The following is a 15,000-nucleotide window of genomic DNA, read 5'->3' as shown; positions in this document are numbered from 1 at the left end:
CTCTCTCTCTCTCTCTATCTCTGTCTTTCTATCTCTGTCTTTCTGTCTCTGTCTTTCTGTTTCTGTCTCTCTCTGTCTGTCTCTGTCTCTCTCTCTCTCTCTCTCTCTCTCTCTCTCTCTCTGTCTATCTCTGTCTTTCTGTCTCTGTCTTTCTGTTTCTGTCTCTCTTTGTCTGTCTCTGTCTCTGTCTCTCTCTCTCTCTCTCTCTCTCTCTCTCTGTCTATCTCTGTCTTTCTGTCTCTGTCTTTCTGTTTCTGTCTCTCTCTTTCTGTCTCTGTCTCTCTCTCACGCTCTCTCTCTCTCTCCCTCTCCCCCCTCCAGAGGCAGAGCTGGCCCCTAAGAGGGAGCCCTCCCCAGGAGAGGCCACAGCTCTGGAGACTCTGCTCAGAGGGGAGGGACAACTGGAGAAGAAGAAAGACATCATCAAGGAGGACGAGACCCTTCTGGAGATACAGGTACGGCAAGAGAGAGGAGACAAACTCAGGGATGAACGCATGCTCACACGGGTGAGAGGACATACACATAGATGCAGGCAGACTTCAACCCAAAGGGGTGACAGTAGGAGGGCGTATTGGCGTAGCTGCAGTCAAATATCTTAACTTCACATTTCTTCACGTATCCTTGCTCTAAGATTAGACTGAAACGCAAGAAAAGCTTCCTTCCTGATGTGTGAATTGTGTGAAATGTCTACCTGTCCCTCTGTCACTCTTCCCCCTTCTTCTCACCCCTCTTCCCCGTCTCCTCACCCCTCCTCCCCCTCTTCCCCCTTCTTCTCACACCTCCTCCCCCTCCTCCTCACTTCTCCCCCTTCTCCTCACCTCTCCTCGCCCTCTTCCCTTCTTCTCCTCCTTCCACTTCTCCTCACCCCTCCTTCCCCTTCTCCTCACCCCTCCTTCCCCTGTCTCCTCACCCCTCCTCCCCCCGTCTCCTCACCCCTCCTAACCCTTCTCCTCTCCTCTCCTCACCTCTCCTCCCCTCTCCTCACCTCTCCTCACCTCACCTCTCCTCCTCCTCACCTCTCCTCTCCTCCCCCTCTCCTTATCACTGCCTCTTCTGTTACTTCCCTGCAGAGGGTCTTGGAGGCTGACGAGAATGGGGACGATTTTCATCATGACAATGAGGACTTTGAAGTGGACACTCCGAAGAGGAAGCAGAGGAAAGGAAGGGTGAGTGTTAGAGAGAGAGGAGTGGGAGGGAGAGAGATGAGGGGGAGAGGGGGAGGGAGAGAGGGGGAGGGGAGAGAGGGGGGGAGAGAGGGGGAGTGAGAGAGAGGGAGAGAGAGAGGGGGTAGGGAGGGGAGAGACAGAGAGAGAGAGAGAGACAGAGAGAGACAGAGAGAGAGACAGAGAGAGAGAGACAGAGAGAGAGAGACAGAGAGAGAGATAGAGAGAGACAGAGAGAGAGATAGAGAGAGACAGAGACAGAGAGAGAGATAGAGAGAGACAGAGACAGAGAGAGAGACAGAGAGAGAGACAGAGAGAGAGCGACAGACAGACAGAGAGACAGAGAGAGAGAGACAGAGAGAGAGATAGAGAGAGAGAGGGCAAGGCAGCACTGTGTGTTTGGCTGCGTGACCAGTCCTGTCTGGTTTCAGAGAGATGAGATGCGTGTTTAGGTTTTTGTATTAAGAATGTGTTCTTAATAACTGACTTGCCTAGTTAAATAAAAAAAGGTTAAAGGTTAAATCATAAAAAATGCTTAAAAAACGTACAACATTACAACAAACCAGGCTTAATTTGATCAATATCACAGAAATTGCGACTGAAAACATGTGTGTAATATATAAATGAATATCATTGGGGAGTTGCAACGAGCCGATTTATACGGAAGCCCCCAAGAATCAATACGTTAAATTGCCTGATGATTTGTCAACTCAATTAATCAATTACCACAATAGTGATGACATACTGGATGACACAGATACATGGTCCTACACCGTGGTCCTACACCGTGGTCCTACACCGTGATCCTACACCGTGATCCTACACCGTGGTCCTACACCGTGGTCCTACACCGTGGTCCTACACTGTGGTTCTACACCGTGGTCCTACACCGTGGTCCTACACCGTGATCCTACACCGTGGTCCTACACCATGATCCTACACCGTGTTCCTTCACCATGATCCTACACTGTGGTCCTACACCGTGGTCCTACACCGTGGTCCTACACCATGGTCCTACACCGTGGTCCTACACCGTGGTCCTACACCATGGTCCTACACCGTGGTCCTTCACCATGATCCTACACCGTGGTCCTACACCGTGGTCCTACACCGTGGTCCTACACCATGGTCCTACACCATGGTCCTACACCGTGGTCCTACACCATGGTCCTACACCGTGGTCCTACACCATGGTCCTACACCATGGTCCTACACCATGGTCCTACACCATGGTCCTACACCGTGGTCCTACACCATGGTCCTACACCATGGTCCTGCACCAGATGCATGGTCCTACACCATGGTCCTACACCGTGGTCCTACACCATGGTCCTACACCGTGGTCCTACACCGTGGTCCTACACCGTGGTCCTACACCGTGGTCCTACACCATGGTCCTACACCGTGGTCCTACACCGTGGTCCTACACCGTGGTCCTACACCATGTTCCTACACCATGGCCCTACACCGTGGTCCTACACCATGGTCCTACACCGTGGTCCTACACCGTGGTCCTACACCGTGGTCCTACACCGTGGTCCTACACCGTGGTCCTACACCATGGTCCTACATCGTGGTCCTACACCGTGGTCCTACACAGTGTTCCTACACCATGGTCCTACACCATGGTCCTACACCGTGGTCCTACACCGTGGTCCTTCACCATGGTCCTACACCGTGGTCATTCACTGTGGTCCTTCATCGTGGTCCTTCACCATGGTCCTACACCATGGTCCTACACCGTGGTCCTACACCGTGGTCCTACACCATACAACCCTGTATACAACCCTGCATACAACAAGCTCAGCCCTGTTCATCAGTTGATGTCTCTTTGTGTAAAAGACCTCCTCTGTTAGTTTTGTACAAGATGGCTGCAGTTTGCCAGGGTTGTAATGTTTTCATCATTTATGGTCCCATCTTACCACGTTTTTTATTTTATTTTATTTTTTACAACTGATTAATTTCTATGTCACACCCTTCAACTAGGGTCCGGAGTTGGTTAGGTTAGCCTACCAGATCAGGAAACAGTCTGGGCCCCAGGAAAACAGTCCGTCCCCCCTCAACAATCTGAGACGCCTCTGAAATAACCACAATGTTAAAAATGGAAGATAAAAAACATATCCTTTTTTTATGACATATTGACATAATGCATTTCTTTTGGTGGTGGGGATGGGCTTCTGTGTTTATATGTGCCTCAGTGCAGCCCTCAATTGCAGAATTTAACTGCAATTTCAGATTTCAAATTTCAAGTCTCAAAGTAACAAATGTGGAAAATGTCTATACATTTCAGCTGTATCAAAATCATTGCTCCGCTATTGCCATTTATACTGTAGGAGTGTTGTGCTGAATGAGACAATTCTGTTCACAATGTCTTGCTCTGAGGGGGGTAACTGTCCTGCTCTGAGGGGGGTAACTGTCCTGCTCTGAGGGGGGTAACTTACCTGCTCTGAGGGGGACCAGTGTCCTGCTCTGAGGGGGGTAACTGTCCTGCTCTGAGGGGGGTAACTGTCCTGCTCTGAGGGGGACCAGTGTCCTGCTCTGAGGGGGGTAACTGTCCTGCTCTGAGGGGGGTAACTGTCCTGCTCTGAGGGGGACCAGTGTCCTGCTCTGAGGGGGGTAACTGTCCTGCTCTGAGGGGGGTAACTGTCCTGCTCTGAGGGGGACCAGTGTCCTGCTCTGAGGGGGGTAACTGTCCTGCTCTGAGGGGGGTAACTGTCCTGCTCTGAGGGGGACCAGTGTCCTGCTCTGAAGGGGGTAACTGTCCTGCTCTGAGGGGGGTAACTTACCTGTTCTGAGGGGGGTAACTGTCCTGCTCTGAGGGGGGTAACTGTCCTGCTCTGAGGGGGACCAGTGTCCTGCTCTGAGGGGGGTAACTGTCCTGCTCTGAGGGGGGTAACTGTCCTGCTCTGAGGGGGGTAACTGTCCTGCTCTGAGGGGGACCAGTGTCCAGCTCTGAGGGGGGTAACTGTCCTGCTCTGAGGGGGACCAGTGTCCTGCTCTGAGGGGGGTAACTGTCCTGCTCTGAGGGGGGTAACTGTCCTGCTCTGAGGGGGACCAGTGTCCTGCTCTGAGGGGGGTAACTGTCCTGCTCTGAGGGGGGTAACTGTCCTGCTCTGAGGGGGACCAGTGTCCTGCTCTGAGGGAGGTAACTGTCCTGCTCTGAGGGGGGTAACTGTCCTGCTCTGAGGGGGACCAGTGTCCTGCTCTGAAGGGGGTAACTGTCCTGCTCTGAGGGGGGTAACTTACCTGTTCTGAGGGGGGTAACTGTCCTGCTCTGAGGGGGGTAACTGTCCTGCTCTGAGGGGGGTAACTGTCCAGCTCTGAGGGGGGTAACTGTCCTGCTCTGAGGGGGACCAGTGTCCTGCTCTGAAGGGGGTAACTGTCCTGCTCTGAGGGGGGTAACTTACCTGTTCTGAGGGGGGTAACTGTCCTGCTCTGAGGGGGGTAACTGTCCTGCTCTGAGGGGGGTAACTGTCCAGCTCTGAGGGGGGTAACTGTCCTGCTCTGAGGGGGACCAGTGTCCTGCTCTGAAGGGGGTAACTGTCCTGCTCTGAGGGGGGTAACTGTCCTGCTCTGAGGGGGGTAACTTACCTGTTCTGAGGGGGGTAACTGTCCTGCTCTGAGGGGGGTAACTTACCTGTTCTGAGGGGGGTAACTTACCTCTTCTGAGCGGGGTAACTGTCCTGCTCTGAGGGGGGTAACTTACCTGTTCTGAGGGGGGTAACTGTCCTGCTCTGAGGGGGGTAACTTACCTGTTCTGAGGGGGGTAACTGTCCTGCTCTGAGGGGGGGTAACTGTCCTGCTCTGAGGGGGACCAGTGTCCTGCTCTGAGGGGGGTAACTGTCCTGCTCTGAGGGGGGTAACTGTCCTGCTCTGAGGGGGGTAACTTACCTGTTCTGAAGGGGGTAACTGTCCTGCTCTGAGGGGGGTAACTTACCTGTTCTGAGGGGGGTAACTGTCCTGCTCTGAGGGGGGGTAACTGGCCTGCTCTGAGGGGGACCAGTGTCCTGCTCTGAGGGGGGTAACTGTCCTGCTCTGAGGGGGACCAGTGTCCTGCTCTGAGGGGGGTAACTGTCCTGCTCTGAGGGGGGTAACTGTCCTGCTCTGAGGGGGGTAACTGTCCTGCTCTGAGGGGGGTAACTTACCTGTTCTGAGGGGGGTAACTTACCTGTTCTGAGGGGGTAACTGTCCTGCTCTGAGGGGGGTAACTTACCTGTTCTGAGGGGGGTAACTGTCCTGCTCTGAGGGGGGTAACTGTCCTGCTCTGAGGGGGACCAGTGTCCTGCTCTGAGGGGGGTAACTGTCCTGCTCTGAGGGGGGTAACTGTCCTGCTCTGAGGGGGGTAACTTACCTGTTCTGAGGGGGGTAACTGTCCTGCTCTGAGGGGGGGTAACTGTCCTGCTCTGAGGGGGACCAGTGTCCTGCTCTGAGGGGGGTAACTGTCCTGCTCTGAGGGGGACCAGTGTCCTGCTCTGAGGGGGGTAACTGTCCTGCTCTGAGGGGGGTAACTGTCCTGCTCTGAGGGGGGTAACTTACCTGTTCTGAGGGGGGTAACTGTCCTGCTCTGAGGGGGGTAACTTACCTGTTCTGAGGGGGGTAACTGTCCTGCTCTGAGGGGGGTAACTGTCCTGCTCTGAGGGGGACCAGTGTCCTGCTCTGAGGGGGGTAACTGTCCTGCTCTGAGGGGGGTAACTGTCCTGCTCTGAGGGGGGTAACTGTCCTGCTCTGAGGGGGGTAACTGTCCTGCTCTGAGGGGGACCAGTGTCCTGCTCTGAGGGGGGTAACTGTCCTGCTCTGAGAGGGGACCAGTGTCCTGCTCTGAGGGGGGTAACTGTCCTGCTCTGAGGGGGGTAACTGTCCAGCTCTGAGAGGGGACCAGTGTCGTGCGTTACCTCCAGATGTAGCGTTCGAGACGTAGCAAGTTCACATGATTAAAAAGGTATAGTCGAGGGCATTCTCACGAGCCCTCTAGAGAATCTGTCGTACTGTGAAAAGGATGAAAGAATGCGGGAAAGAGGCAGGGTTCCTATCGTGAAGGTTCCTGTTCTTCTCTCTCCACAGGGCCGAGGATCCAGCCGCAGGAGGGCGGAGGCTGTGTCCAACGACGACGTGGATAAACCTTACGTTTGTGACAGTAAGACAACAGCGAACTCCCAGATGTCTCCTGTATTTCTGTAACACAGTTAAAAACGTTGTTACGTTAATAACATTAATGACACCTGACCTGAGAAGCTCATCTGAATATTCCTATGTAGACATTTTGTTTGGTTTGTTTTATTTGTTAGGTCTCAATATTCTATATATTTTTGTACTTATCTAAAGGTGATGGTGTGTCTGTATCTGGACATTAACAGCTGCCTAAGATAGTTTTGAAACTCTCATTTCTTTTCTTTCATTTTTATTTTTCTCTCATTTGCTTTTCTGTCTCCTCTGTTCCTTCCAGACAGATACAAACAAAAGCATAACTCAAAAACTGCTGACTCAGGTATATGGACTTGTCGCTATCTTTTCTCTGTCTGGCTTCTCTGACTAAAAGATCAGGGGCTACTGGTGCTACTACTGGGGCTGCTATTGGGGCTGCTACTGGGGCTGCTGGTGGGGCTGCTACTGGGGCTGCTGCTGCTGGGGCTGCTACTGGGGCTGCTACTGGGGCTGCTATTGGGGCTGCTACTGGTGCTGCTACTGGGGCTGCTATTGGGGCTGCTACTGGTGCTACTACTGGGGCTGCTACTGGTGCTACTACTGGGGCTGCTATTGGGGCTGCTACTGGGGCTGCTATTGGGGCTGCTACTGGGGCTGCTATTGGGGCTGCTACTGGGGCTGCTATTGGGGCTGCTACTGGGGCTGCTATTGGGGCTGCTACTGGGGCTGCTGCTACTGGGGCTGCTACTGGGGCTGCTGCTACTGGGGCTGCTGCTACTGGGGCTGCTACTGGGGCTGCTATTGGGGCTGCTGCTACTGGTGCTGCTACTGGGGCTGCTATTGGGGCTGCTACTGGGGCTGCTGCTACTGGGGCTGCTACTGGGGCTGCTATTGGGGCTGCTGCTACTGGGGCTGCTATTGGGGCTGCTACTGGGGCTGCTACTGGGACTGCTACTGGGGCTGCTATTGGGGCTGCTACTGGGGCTGCTATTGGGGCTGCTACTGGGGCTGCTATTGGGACTGCTACTGGGGCTGCTATTGGGGCTGCTACTGGGGCTGCTACTGGGACTGCTACTGGGGCTGCTATTGGGGCTGCTACTGGGGCTGCTACTGGGGCTGCTACTGGGGCTGCTATTGGGACTGCTACTGGGGCTGCTGGTGGGACTGCTGCTGGTGGGGCTGCTGGTGGGGCTGCTGCTGGTGGGGCTGCTGCTGGTGGGGCTGCTACTGGGGCTGATGCTACTGGGGCTGCTGGTGGGGCTGCTGCTGGGGCTGCTACTGGTGCTGCTACTGGTGCTGCTACTGGGGCTGCTGCTGGGGCTGCTGCTGGTGGGGCTGCTACTGGTGCTGATGCTACTGGGGCTGCTGGTGGGACTGCTGCCGGGGCTGCTACTGGTGCTGCTGCTGGGGCTGCTACTGGTGCTGCTACTGGGGCTGCTGCTGGGGCTGCTGGTGGGGCTAATGCTACTGGAGTTGAGTTAAGCTAGCCTGGCTCGCGTTCAGATGGGTACAACGTTACAGGACATCCAGATATACATTTATTTAGTAGAACAGATATGAATCTAAGTCATATAGAATAGGGAATAATGTCAGCTCTATGCAGTCGATTTCTGTGTTGCACCGTCCTGAATGCGACCCTGCGACTAACAATAGGATTGGCTAAAGAATAAAGGCGTCTGGCTTCCATGCTACGTTTGAGCTAAACCAATAGTTATCGCTATTGTACTTTGTATTTGCATAAGCATTGATTCTTAATTTCCAAGACCAAAGCAAGCTTGCATGGTACTAACATAACTCTACAGTTATCTGCTGGTTTGTTATCAAGTTGCTGGGGAAGTTGTGATCTTTGAGCATCAGCTGAGCTAACGCATGTTTCTGCAGCGTTGTAACAATGCTGTCACTGTGGGTTTCTGGGAATCGCAGACAACCTAACCTGCTGTCCCTGACAACCTAACCTGCTGTCACTGATAACCTAACCTGCTGTCACTGACAACCTAACCTGCTGTCACTGCGATGTTACCAAACAAACCTAACCTGCTGTCACTGACAACCTAACCTGCTGTCACTGACAACCTAACCTGCTGTCACTGACAACCTAACCTGCTGTCACTGACAACCTAACCTGCTGTCACTGACAACCTAACCTGCTGTCACTGACAACCTAACCTGCTGTCACTGCGATGTTACCAAACAAACCTAACCTGCTGTCACTGACAACCTAACCTGCTGTCACTGACAACCTAACCTGCTGTCACTGACAACCTAACCTGCTGTCACTGACAACCTAACCTGCTGTCACTGACAACCTAACCTGCTGTCACTGACAACCTAACCTGCTGTCACTGCAATGTTACCAAACAAACCTAACCTGTGCTAAAAAAAACAACAACGTTCTCAACAGAGTGTTCCTCCGAGTGTTCACTTTTTACCCCACATTGTTTCTTCTACGATGGCTACAGGATGTGTTGGAGTACTACTGCTGTGTCTCTTCCCAGAGAGGACATTCATTGAGACGTCATTAATATAAGTTATCATAGGCTAGTGTCCTAGCAGGAATGTACTGGTAAATGACTTCTCTCGTGTTGTTGTTAGTTAGACACTTAGAAGTCTCAATGCCCTCAGATGTCTTTTGGATGAAAAAGCCCTGTTCAACAAAACATTTAGTACTGTGTAAACGGTTGGTCCTTTCCCCTTGAGAGCTGGGGCGTGTTCAGTAGTGCACACAGTAGCAAAACGTTTTGAAACAGAAACAGTGAGTTTGTTATTGGACTCGCTCAGTTAGAACCAGTTCTCTCTGGTTTAAAACATTTTCTCATGTTTTTGTGGTTCTAATATATTCTAATTGTTCTGTGGTTCTAATGTATTCTAATGCTTCTGTGTTCTGTGGTTCTAATGTATTCTAATGCTTCTGTGTTCTGTGGTTCTAATGTATTCTAATGCTTCTGTGGTTCTACAGTCTGTGGGAAGCGCTATAAGAACCGTCCAGGTCTGAGCTACCACTACGCACACACACACCTTGCGGAGGAAGAGGGGGAGGAGAGGGAGGAGAGGGAGGAAGAGATGCCACCGACCCCGCCACCACGCCGACCAGACCCAGACCCTGACAACCACAAACGTAAGAGACGACTGTGTGATCTGGGTCTTTAACTAGTGGTAGTTCAGAGTTATAAAAGTTGGTGATAAAAACATCTTATAACAGCTCTTACATCTATCTCTCACAGTATGTGTGTTGCTAGTCCTCTGTGGACTAAACTGAACAACAGAGTCAGGATCACAATAGAACTGCATTATGGGTAATGATTAACACTGTAGCTTTTGGGATGCCGCCTCAAATAGCATCTTTAGGACTTCCTCCTCGAGCGTCTTCCTCTCGATTTATGTTCTTGCCAACTCCGTTAATGTCATTGTCAAGTCAAGGAGAAGAAACAGACTGGCACCCCGGTATCATTATCAAGTCAAGGAGAAGACACAGACTGGCACCCCGGTGTCATTATCAAGTCAAGGAGAAGAAACAGACTGGCACTCCAGTGTCATTATCAAGTCAAGGAGAAGAAACAGACTGACACCCCAGTGTCATTGTCAAGTCAAGGAGAAGAAACAGACTGGCACCCCGGTGTCATTATCAAGTCAAGGAGAAGAAACAGACTGGCATCCCGGTATCATTGTCAAGTCAAGGAGAAGAAACAGACTGGAACCCCAGTGTCATTATCAAGTCAAGGAGAAGAAACAGACTGACACCCCAGTGTCATTGTCAAGTCAAGGAGAAGAAACAGACTGGCACCCCGGTGTCATTATCAAGTCAAGGAGAAGAAACAGACTGGCATCCCGGTATCATTGTCAAGTCAAGGAGAAGAAACAGACTGGAACCCCAGTGTCATTATCAAGTCAAGGAGAAGAAACAGACTGACACCCCAGTGTCATTATCAAGTCAAGGAGAAGAAACAGACTGGCACTCCGGTGTCATTATCAAGTCAAGGAGAAGAAACAGACTGGCACCCCGGTGACATTATCAAGTCAAGGAGAAGAAACAGACTGGCACTCCGATGTCATTATCAAGTCAAGGAGAAGAAACAGACTGGCACCCCGGTGTCATTATCAAGTCAAGGAGAAGAAACAGACTGGCACCCCGGTGTCATTATCAAGTCAAGGAGAAGAAACAGACTGGTACCCCGGTGTCATTATCAAGTCAAGGAGAAGAAACAGACTGGCACCCCGGTGTCATTATCAAGTCAAGGAGAAGAAACAGACTGGCACCCCGGTGTCATTATCAAGTCAAGGAGAAGAAACAGACTGGTACCCCGGTGTCATTATCAAGTCAAGGAGAAGAAACAGACTGGCACCCCGGTGTCATTATCAAGTCAAGGAGAAGAAACAGACTGGCACCCCGGTGTCATTATCAAGTCAAGGAGAAGAAACAGACTGGCACCCCGGTGTCATTATCAAGTCAAGGAGAAGAAACAGACTGGCACCCCGGTGTCATTATCAAGTCAAGGAGAAGAAACAGACTGGTACCCCGGTGTCATTATCAAGTCAAGGAGAAGAAACAGACTGGCACCCCGGTGTCATTATCAAGTCAAGGAGAAGAAACAGACTGGCACCCCGGTGTCATTATCAAGTCAAGGAGAAGAAACAGACTGACACCTGGTGTCATTATCAAGTCAAGGAGAAGAAACAGACTGGCACCCCGGTGTCATTATCAAGTCAAGGAGAAGAAACAGACTGGCACCCCGGTGTCATTATCAAGTCAAGGAGAAGAAACAGACTGGTACCCCGGTGTCATTATCAAGTCAAGGAGAAGAAACAGACTGGCACCCCGGTGTCATTATCAAGTCAAGGAGAAGAAACAGACTGGCACCCCGGTGTCATTATCAAGTCAAGGAGAAGAAACAGACTGGAACCCCGGTGTCATTATCAAGTCAAGGAGAAGAAACAGACTGACACCCGGTGTCATTATCAAGTCAAGGAGAAGAAACAGACTGGCACCCCGGTGTCATTATCAAGTCAAGGAGAAGAAAGAGACTGGTACCCCGGTGTCATTATCAAGTCAAGAAAAAGAAACAGACTGGCACCCCGGTGTCATTATCAAGTCAAGGAGAAGAAACAGACTGGCACCCCGGTGTCATTATCAAGTCAAGGAGAAGAAACAGACTGGAACCCCGGTGTCATTATCAAGTCAAGGAGAAGAAACAGACTGACACCTGGTGTCATTATCAACTCAAGGAGAAGAAACAGACTGGCACCCCGGTGTCATTATCAAGTCAAGCAGAAGAAACAGACTGGCACCCGGGCGACTTCTTCTCTCACACCTGTCTTCCCCCTCCACAGCTCAGAGGGCGGCAGATGGCTCCATCATCCCTAACGACTACTGTGACTTCTGTCTGGGAGACTCTGACTCTAACAGGAAGACTGGCCAGGCTGAGGAGCTGGTGTCCTGCTCTGACTGCGGTCGCTCCGGTGAGTAGACTGCACTACAGACTGCACTACAGACTGCACTATAGACTGCACTACAGACTGCACTATAGACTGCACTACAGACTGCACTATAGACTGTAATATAGACTGTACTATAGACTGCACTATAGACTGTACTACAGACTGCACTATATACTGTAATATAGACTGTACTATAGACTGCACTACAGACTGCACTGCTGCGTGTCTCTGGTTCAGCAGAGCTGTACGTACTGTAGGAAGGCCAAGCAGCGTCCTTCATAACTATAGATGACCCACACTTTAAAACTTAAACTGTAAATATATTCTTCTAATATTTCACAATGTTTTATTCCCAAGGATGAGTTCAGTCTAGTAATATTAGTGAGACATAATTCATTCACAAAATAGTAGAATGCCAATGCTGTATCCCACTGTGTGAGGACACAAAGTCTCGTTAGATAGGTCTGAAATCCCCCCCCCCCCCCCCCGTCAGATACAGTAGTTCATTCCGTATCGGATTTAAACCCAAATATAAACTGGTCCTACACCTCTTGGCCATGCTACAATTACCTCTGGACTGTAAGGGTGTGGAGGAGGGTTGTGCACGGACTCTTGAGTCGCTCCATTGGCCAGAGAGGACGGTTAGCCGAGATGTAAGAACCAATCGGCATGTTTAATGTCCCTCTGGCTAAAATAGACCATTGAAACCGGCTGATGCAAAGAAGATGATTGGATGAATGTGTTTAGTCGTTGGTCCACCAGGATGGGAGACTCTACCTATCCAAATACCTAGACAATCACACGTTCACTCTGGCTCTCGGGCCCAAGATAAGTTGCTAGACACATTTTCTAGCCTATCTTAAATTGATCGATTAGACATAAAACTGAAAAGAGAGAGAGAGAGAGAGAGAGAGAGAGAGAGAGAGAGAGCGAGAGCGAGAGAGAGAGAGAGAGAGAGCGAGAGAGAGTGAGCAAGGCAGCACTGTGTGTTTGGCTGCTTGCCCAGTCCTGTGATTCTCTGCCAGGACTGTCTGGTTTCAGAGATGAGATGAGTGTTTAGGTTTTAGTTTATGGCTCATTGACATCCCATTGACAGTCATTGACACTCTGATGAGAACTATGAATAGGTAATGGGTTTTTATTGTTACTGACAACACCACTATAGAAAATGTAGGACAGTCACAAGTCTGCTGTATCTCAGTCAGCAGAAACCAGGTTGTATCTATAAAGGCTACAGTTAACCATGGTCCTTTTTACTATAGTGTGACTTTAGCCACAACTTGTCATGACTTATGAATTACCTACCTGTCTTTGAGGAGACAGACAGCAACTGGATACCTGCTCTACTCATTTAACATCTATCTACAGGATCTAACTTTATTCACCGTTATTGGAGTTTAGAAAAACAATCGCAGATGTTGTCTTTCTGTGTTGAGTTGCGATGTAAATGAGGCATCCTCCCTCTTCCATCCCACATTCCCTCCTTCTCTCCCTCCCTCCTTCCCTCCTTTCCTCCCTCCCTCCATCCTTCCCTCCCTCCCTCCATCCATCCCTCCCTCCCTCCCTCCCTCCCTCCCTCCCTCCCTCCCTCCCTCCCTCCCTCCTTCCCTCCTTCCCTCCCTCCCTCCATCCCTCCTTCCCTCCCTCCCTCCATCCTTCCCTCCATCCTTCCCTCCCTCCCTCCCTCCATCCATCCCTCTCTCCTTCCCTCCCTCCCTCCATCCCTCCCTCCTTCCCTCCTTCCCTCTATCCCTCCCTCCTTCCCTCCTTCCCTCCCTCCCTCCCGCTCTCCATCCCTCCCTCCTTCCCTCCCTCCCTCCATCCCTCCTTCCCTCCCTCCCTCCATCCTTCCCTCCATCCTTCCCTCCCTCCATCCATCCCTCTCTCCTTCCCTCCCTCCCTCCATCCCTCCCTCCTTCCCTCCTTCCCTCCATCCCTCCCTCCTTTCCTCCTTCCTTCCCTCCCTCCCTCCCTCCCTCCCTCCCTCCCTCCCTCCCTCCTTCCCTCCCTCCCTCCCGCTCTCCATCCCTCCCTCCCTCCCTCCCTCCTTCCCTCCCTCCCTCCCTCCCTACCTCCCTCCCTCCCTCCCTAGGCCACCCTACCTGTCTGCAGTTCACAGACAACATGATGATGGCGGTGAAGACCTACCAGTGGCAGTGTATCGAGTGCAAGTCCTGCAGTCTCTGTGGCACCTCCGAGAACGACGTAAGTGCTTTGAATAACAGTTTCTAGACCTCGGGCCGGTATTCAAAAAGTGCCTACTCTGAAACTCCTTCATCTGGGCCCAGAAGATTCTTTTAGACTGAAGACTCTTGTTATCTCCTACAACTACCTAGCCTTTAGGCTTTAGCTCAGTGGGATACTATTGTCTTGAAAGGCATTTCTGTAAATTCACAGAGGAAGGGATTTAACATTGTGTCAGTTACCACGTTGTGTCAGTTACCACGTTGTGTCAGTTACCACGTTGTGTCAGTTACCACGTTGTCTCAGTTACCACGTTGTGTCAGTTACCACGTTGTCCCAGTTACCAAGTTGTCCCAGTTACCACGTTGTCTTAGTTACCACATTGTGTCTGTTACCAGTTACCACGTGTGTCAGTTACCAGTTACCACGTTTTCCCAGTTACCACGTTGTCTCAGATACCACGTTGTGTCAGTTGCCACGTTGTGTCAGTTACCACGTTGTGTCAGTTACCACGTTGTCTCAGTTACCACGTTGTCTCAGTTACCACGTTGTCTCAGTTACCACGTTGTGTCAGTTGCCACGTTGTGTCAGTTACCACGTCTCAGTTACCACGTTGTCTCAGTTACCACGTCTCAGTTACCACGTTGTCTTAGTTACCACGTTGTGTCTGTTACTAGTTACCATGTTGTGTCAGTTACCACGTTGTCTCAGTTACCACGTTGTGTCAGTTACCATGTTGTCTTAGTTACCACGTTGTCTTAGTTACCACATTGTCTCAGTTACCATGTTGTCCCAGTTACCACGTTGTCCCAGTTACCAAGTTGTCCCAGTTACCACGTTGTCTTAGTTACCACGTTGTGTCTGTTACCAGTTACCACGTGTGTCAGTTACCACGTTGTCCCAGTTACCACGTTGTCTCAGTTACCACGTTGTGTCAGTTACCACGTTGTGTCAGTTACCACGCTCTCTCAGTTGCCACGTTGTCTCAGTTACCACGTCTCAGTTACCACGTTGTCTTAGTTACCACGTTGTGTCTGTTACTAGTTACCGTGTTGTGTCAGTTACCACGTTGTCTCAG

At 51.1% G+C, this 15,000-nt stretch overlaps 1 protein-coding gene across 2 annotated transcripts in view; it reads left to right on the top strand.

Annotated features, from left to right (window-relative positions):
• Window positions 1-15,000, top strand: part of LOC139407405 (zinc finger protein DPF3-like) — a 52,350-nt gene that overhangs the window by 33,590 nt on the left and 3,760 nt on the right. The window contains exons 4-10 of one of the 2 annotated variants that reach the window (XM_071151164.1): window positions 322-455; window positions 1,071-1,166; window positions 6,225-6,297; window positions 6,607-6,648; window positions 9,262-9,420; window positions 11,631-11,759; window positions 13,831-13,943. In XM_071151164.1, coding sequence (XP_071007265.1) covers window positions 322-455; window positions 1,071-1,166; window positions 6,225-6,297; window positions 6,607-6,648; window positions 9,262-9,420; window positions 11,631-11,759; window positions 13,831-13,943 — 746 coding nt within the window. The remainder of the gene's footprint in view (window positions 1-321; window positions 456-1,070; window positions 1,167-6,224; window positions 6,298-6,606; window positions 6,649-9,261; window positions 9,421-11,630; window positions 11,760-13,830; window positions 13,944-15,000) is intronic. The other variant, XM_071151165.1, reaches the window with a different exon arrangement.

The sequence above is a fragment of the Oncorhynchus clarkii genome, chromosome 4, assembly GCF_045791955.1.
Source record: "Oncorhynchus clarkii lewisi isolate Uvic-CL-2024 chromosome 4, UVic_Ocla_1.0, whole genome shotgun sequence".
In the NCBI taxonomy this organism is placed as follows: domain Eukaryota; kingdom Metazoa; phylum Chordata; class Actinopteri; order Salmoniformes; family Salmonidae; genus Oncorhynchus; species Oncorhynchus clarkii.
Note: the sequence above shows the minus strand (reverse complement) of the source record. Positions and strands in the feature narration are given on the sequence as shown.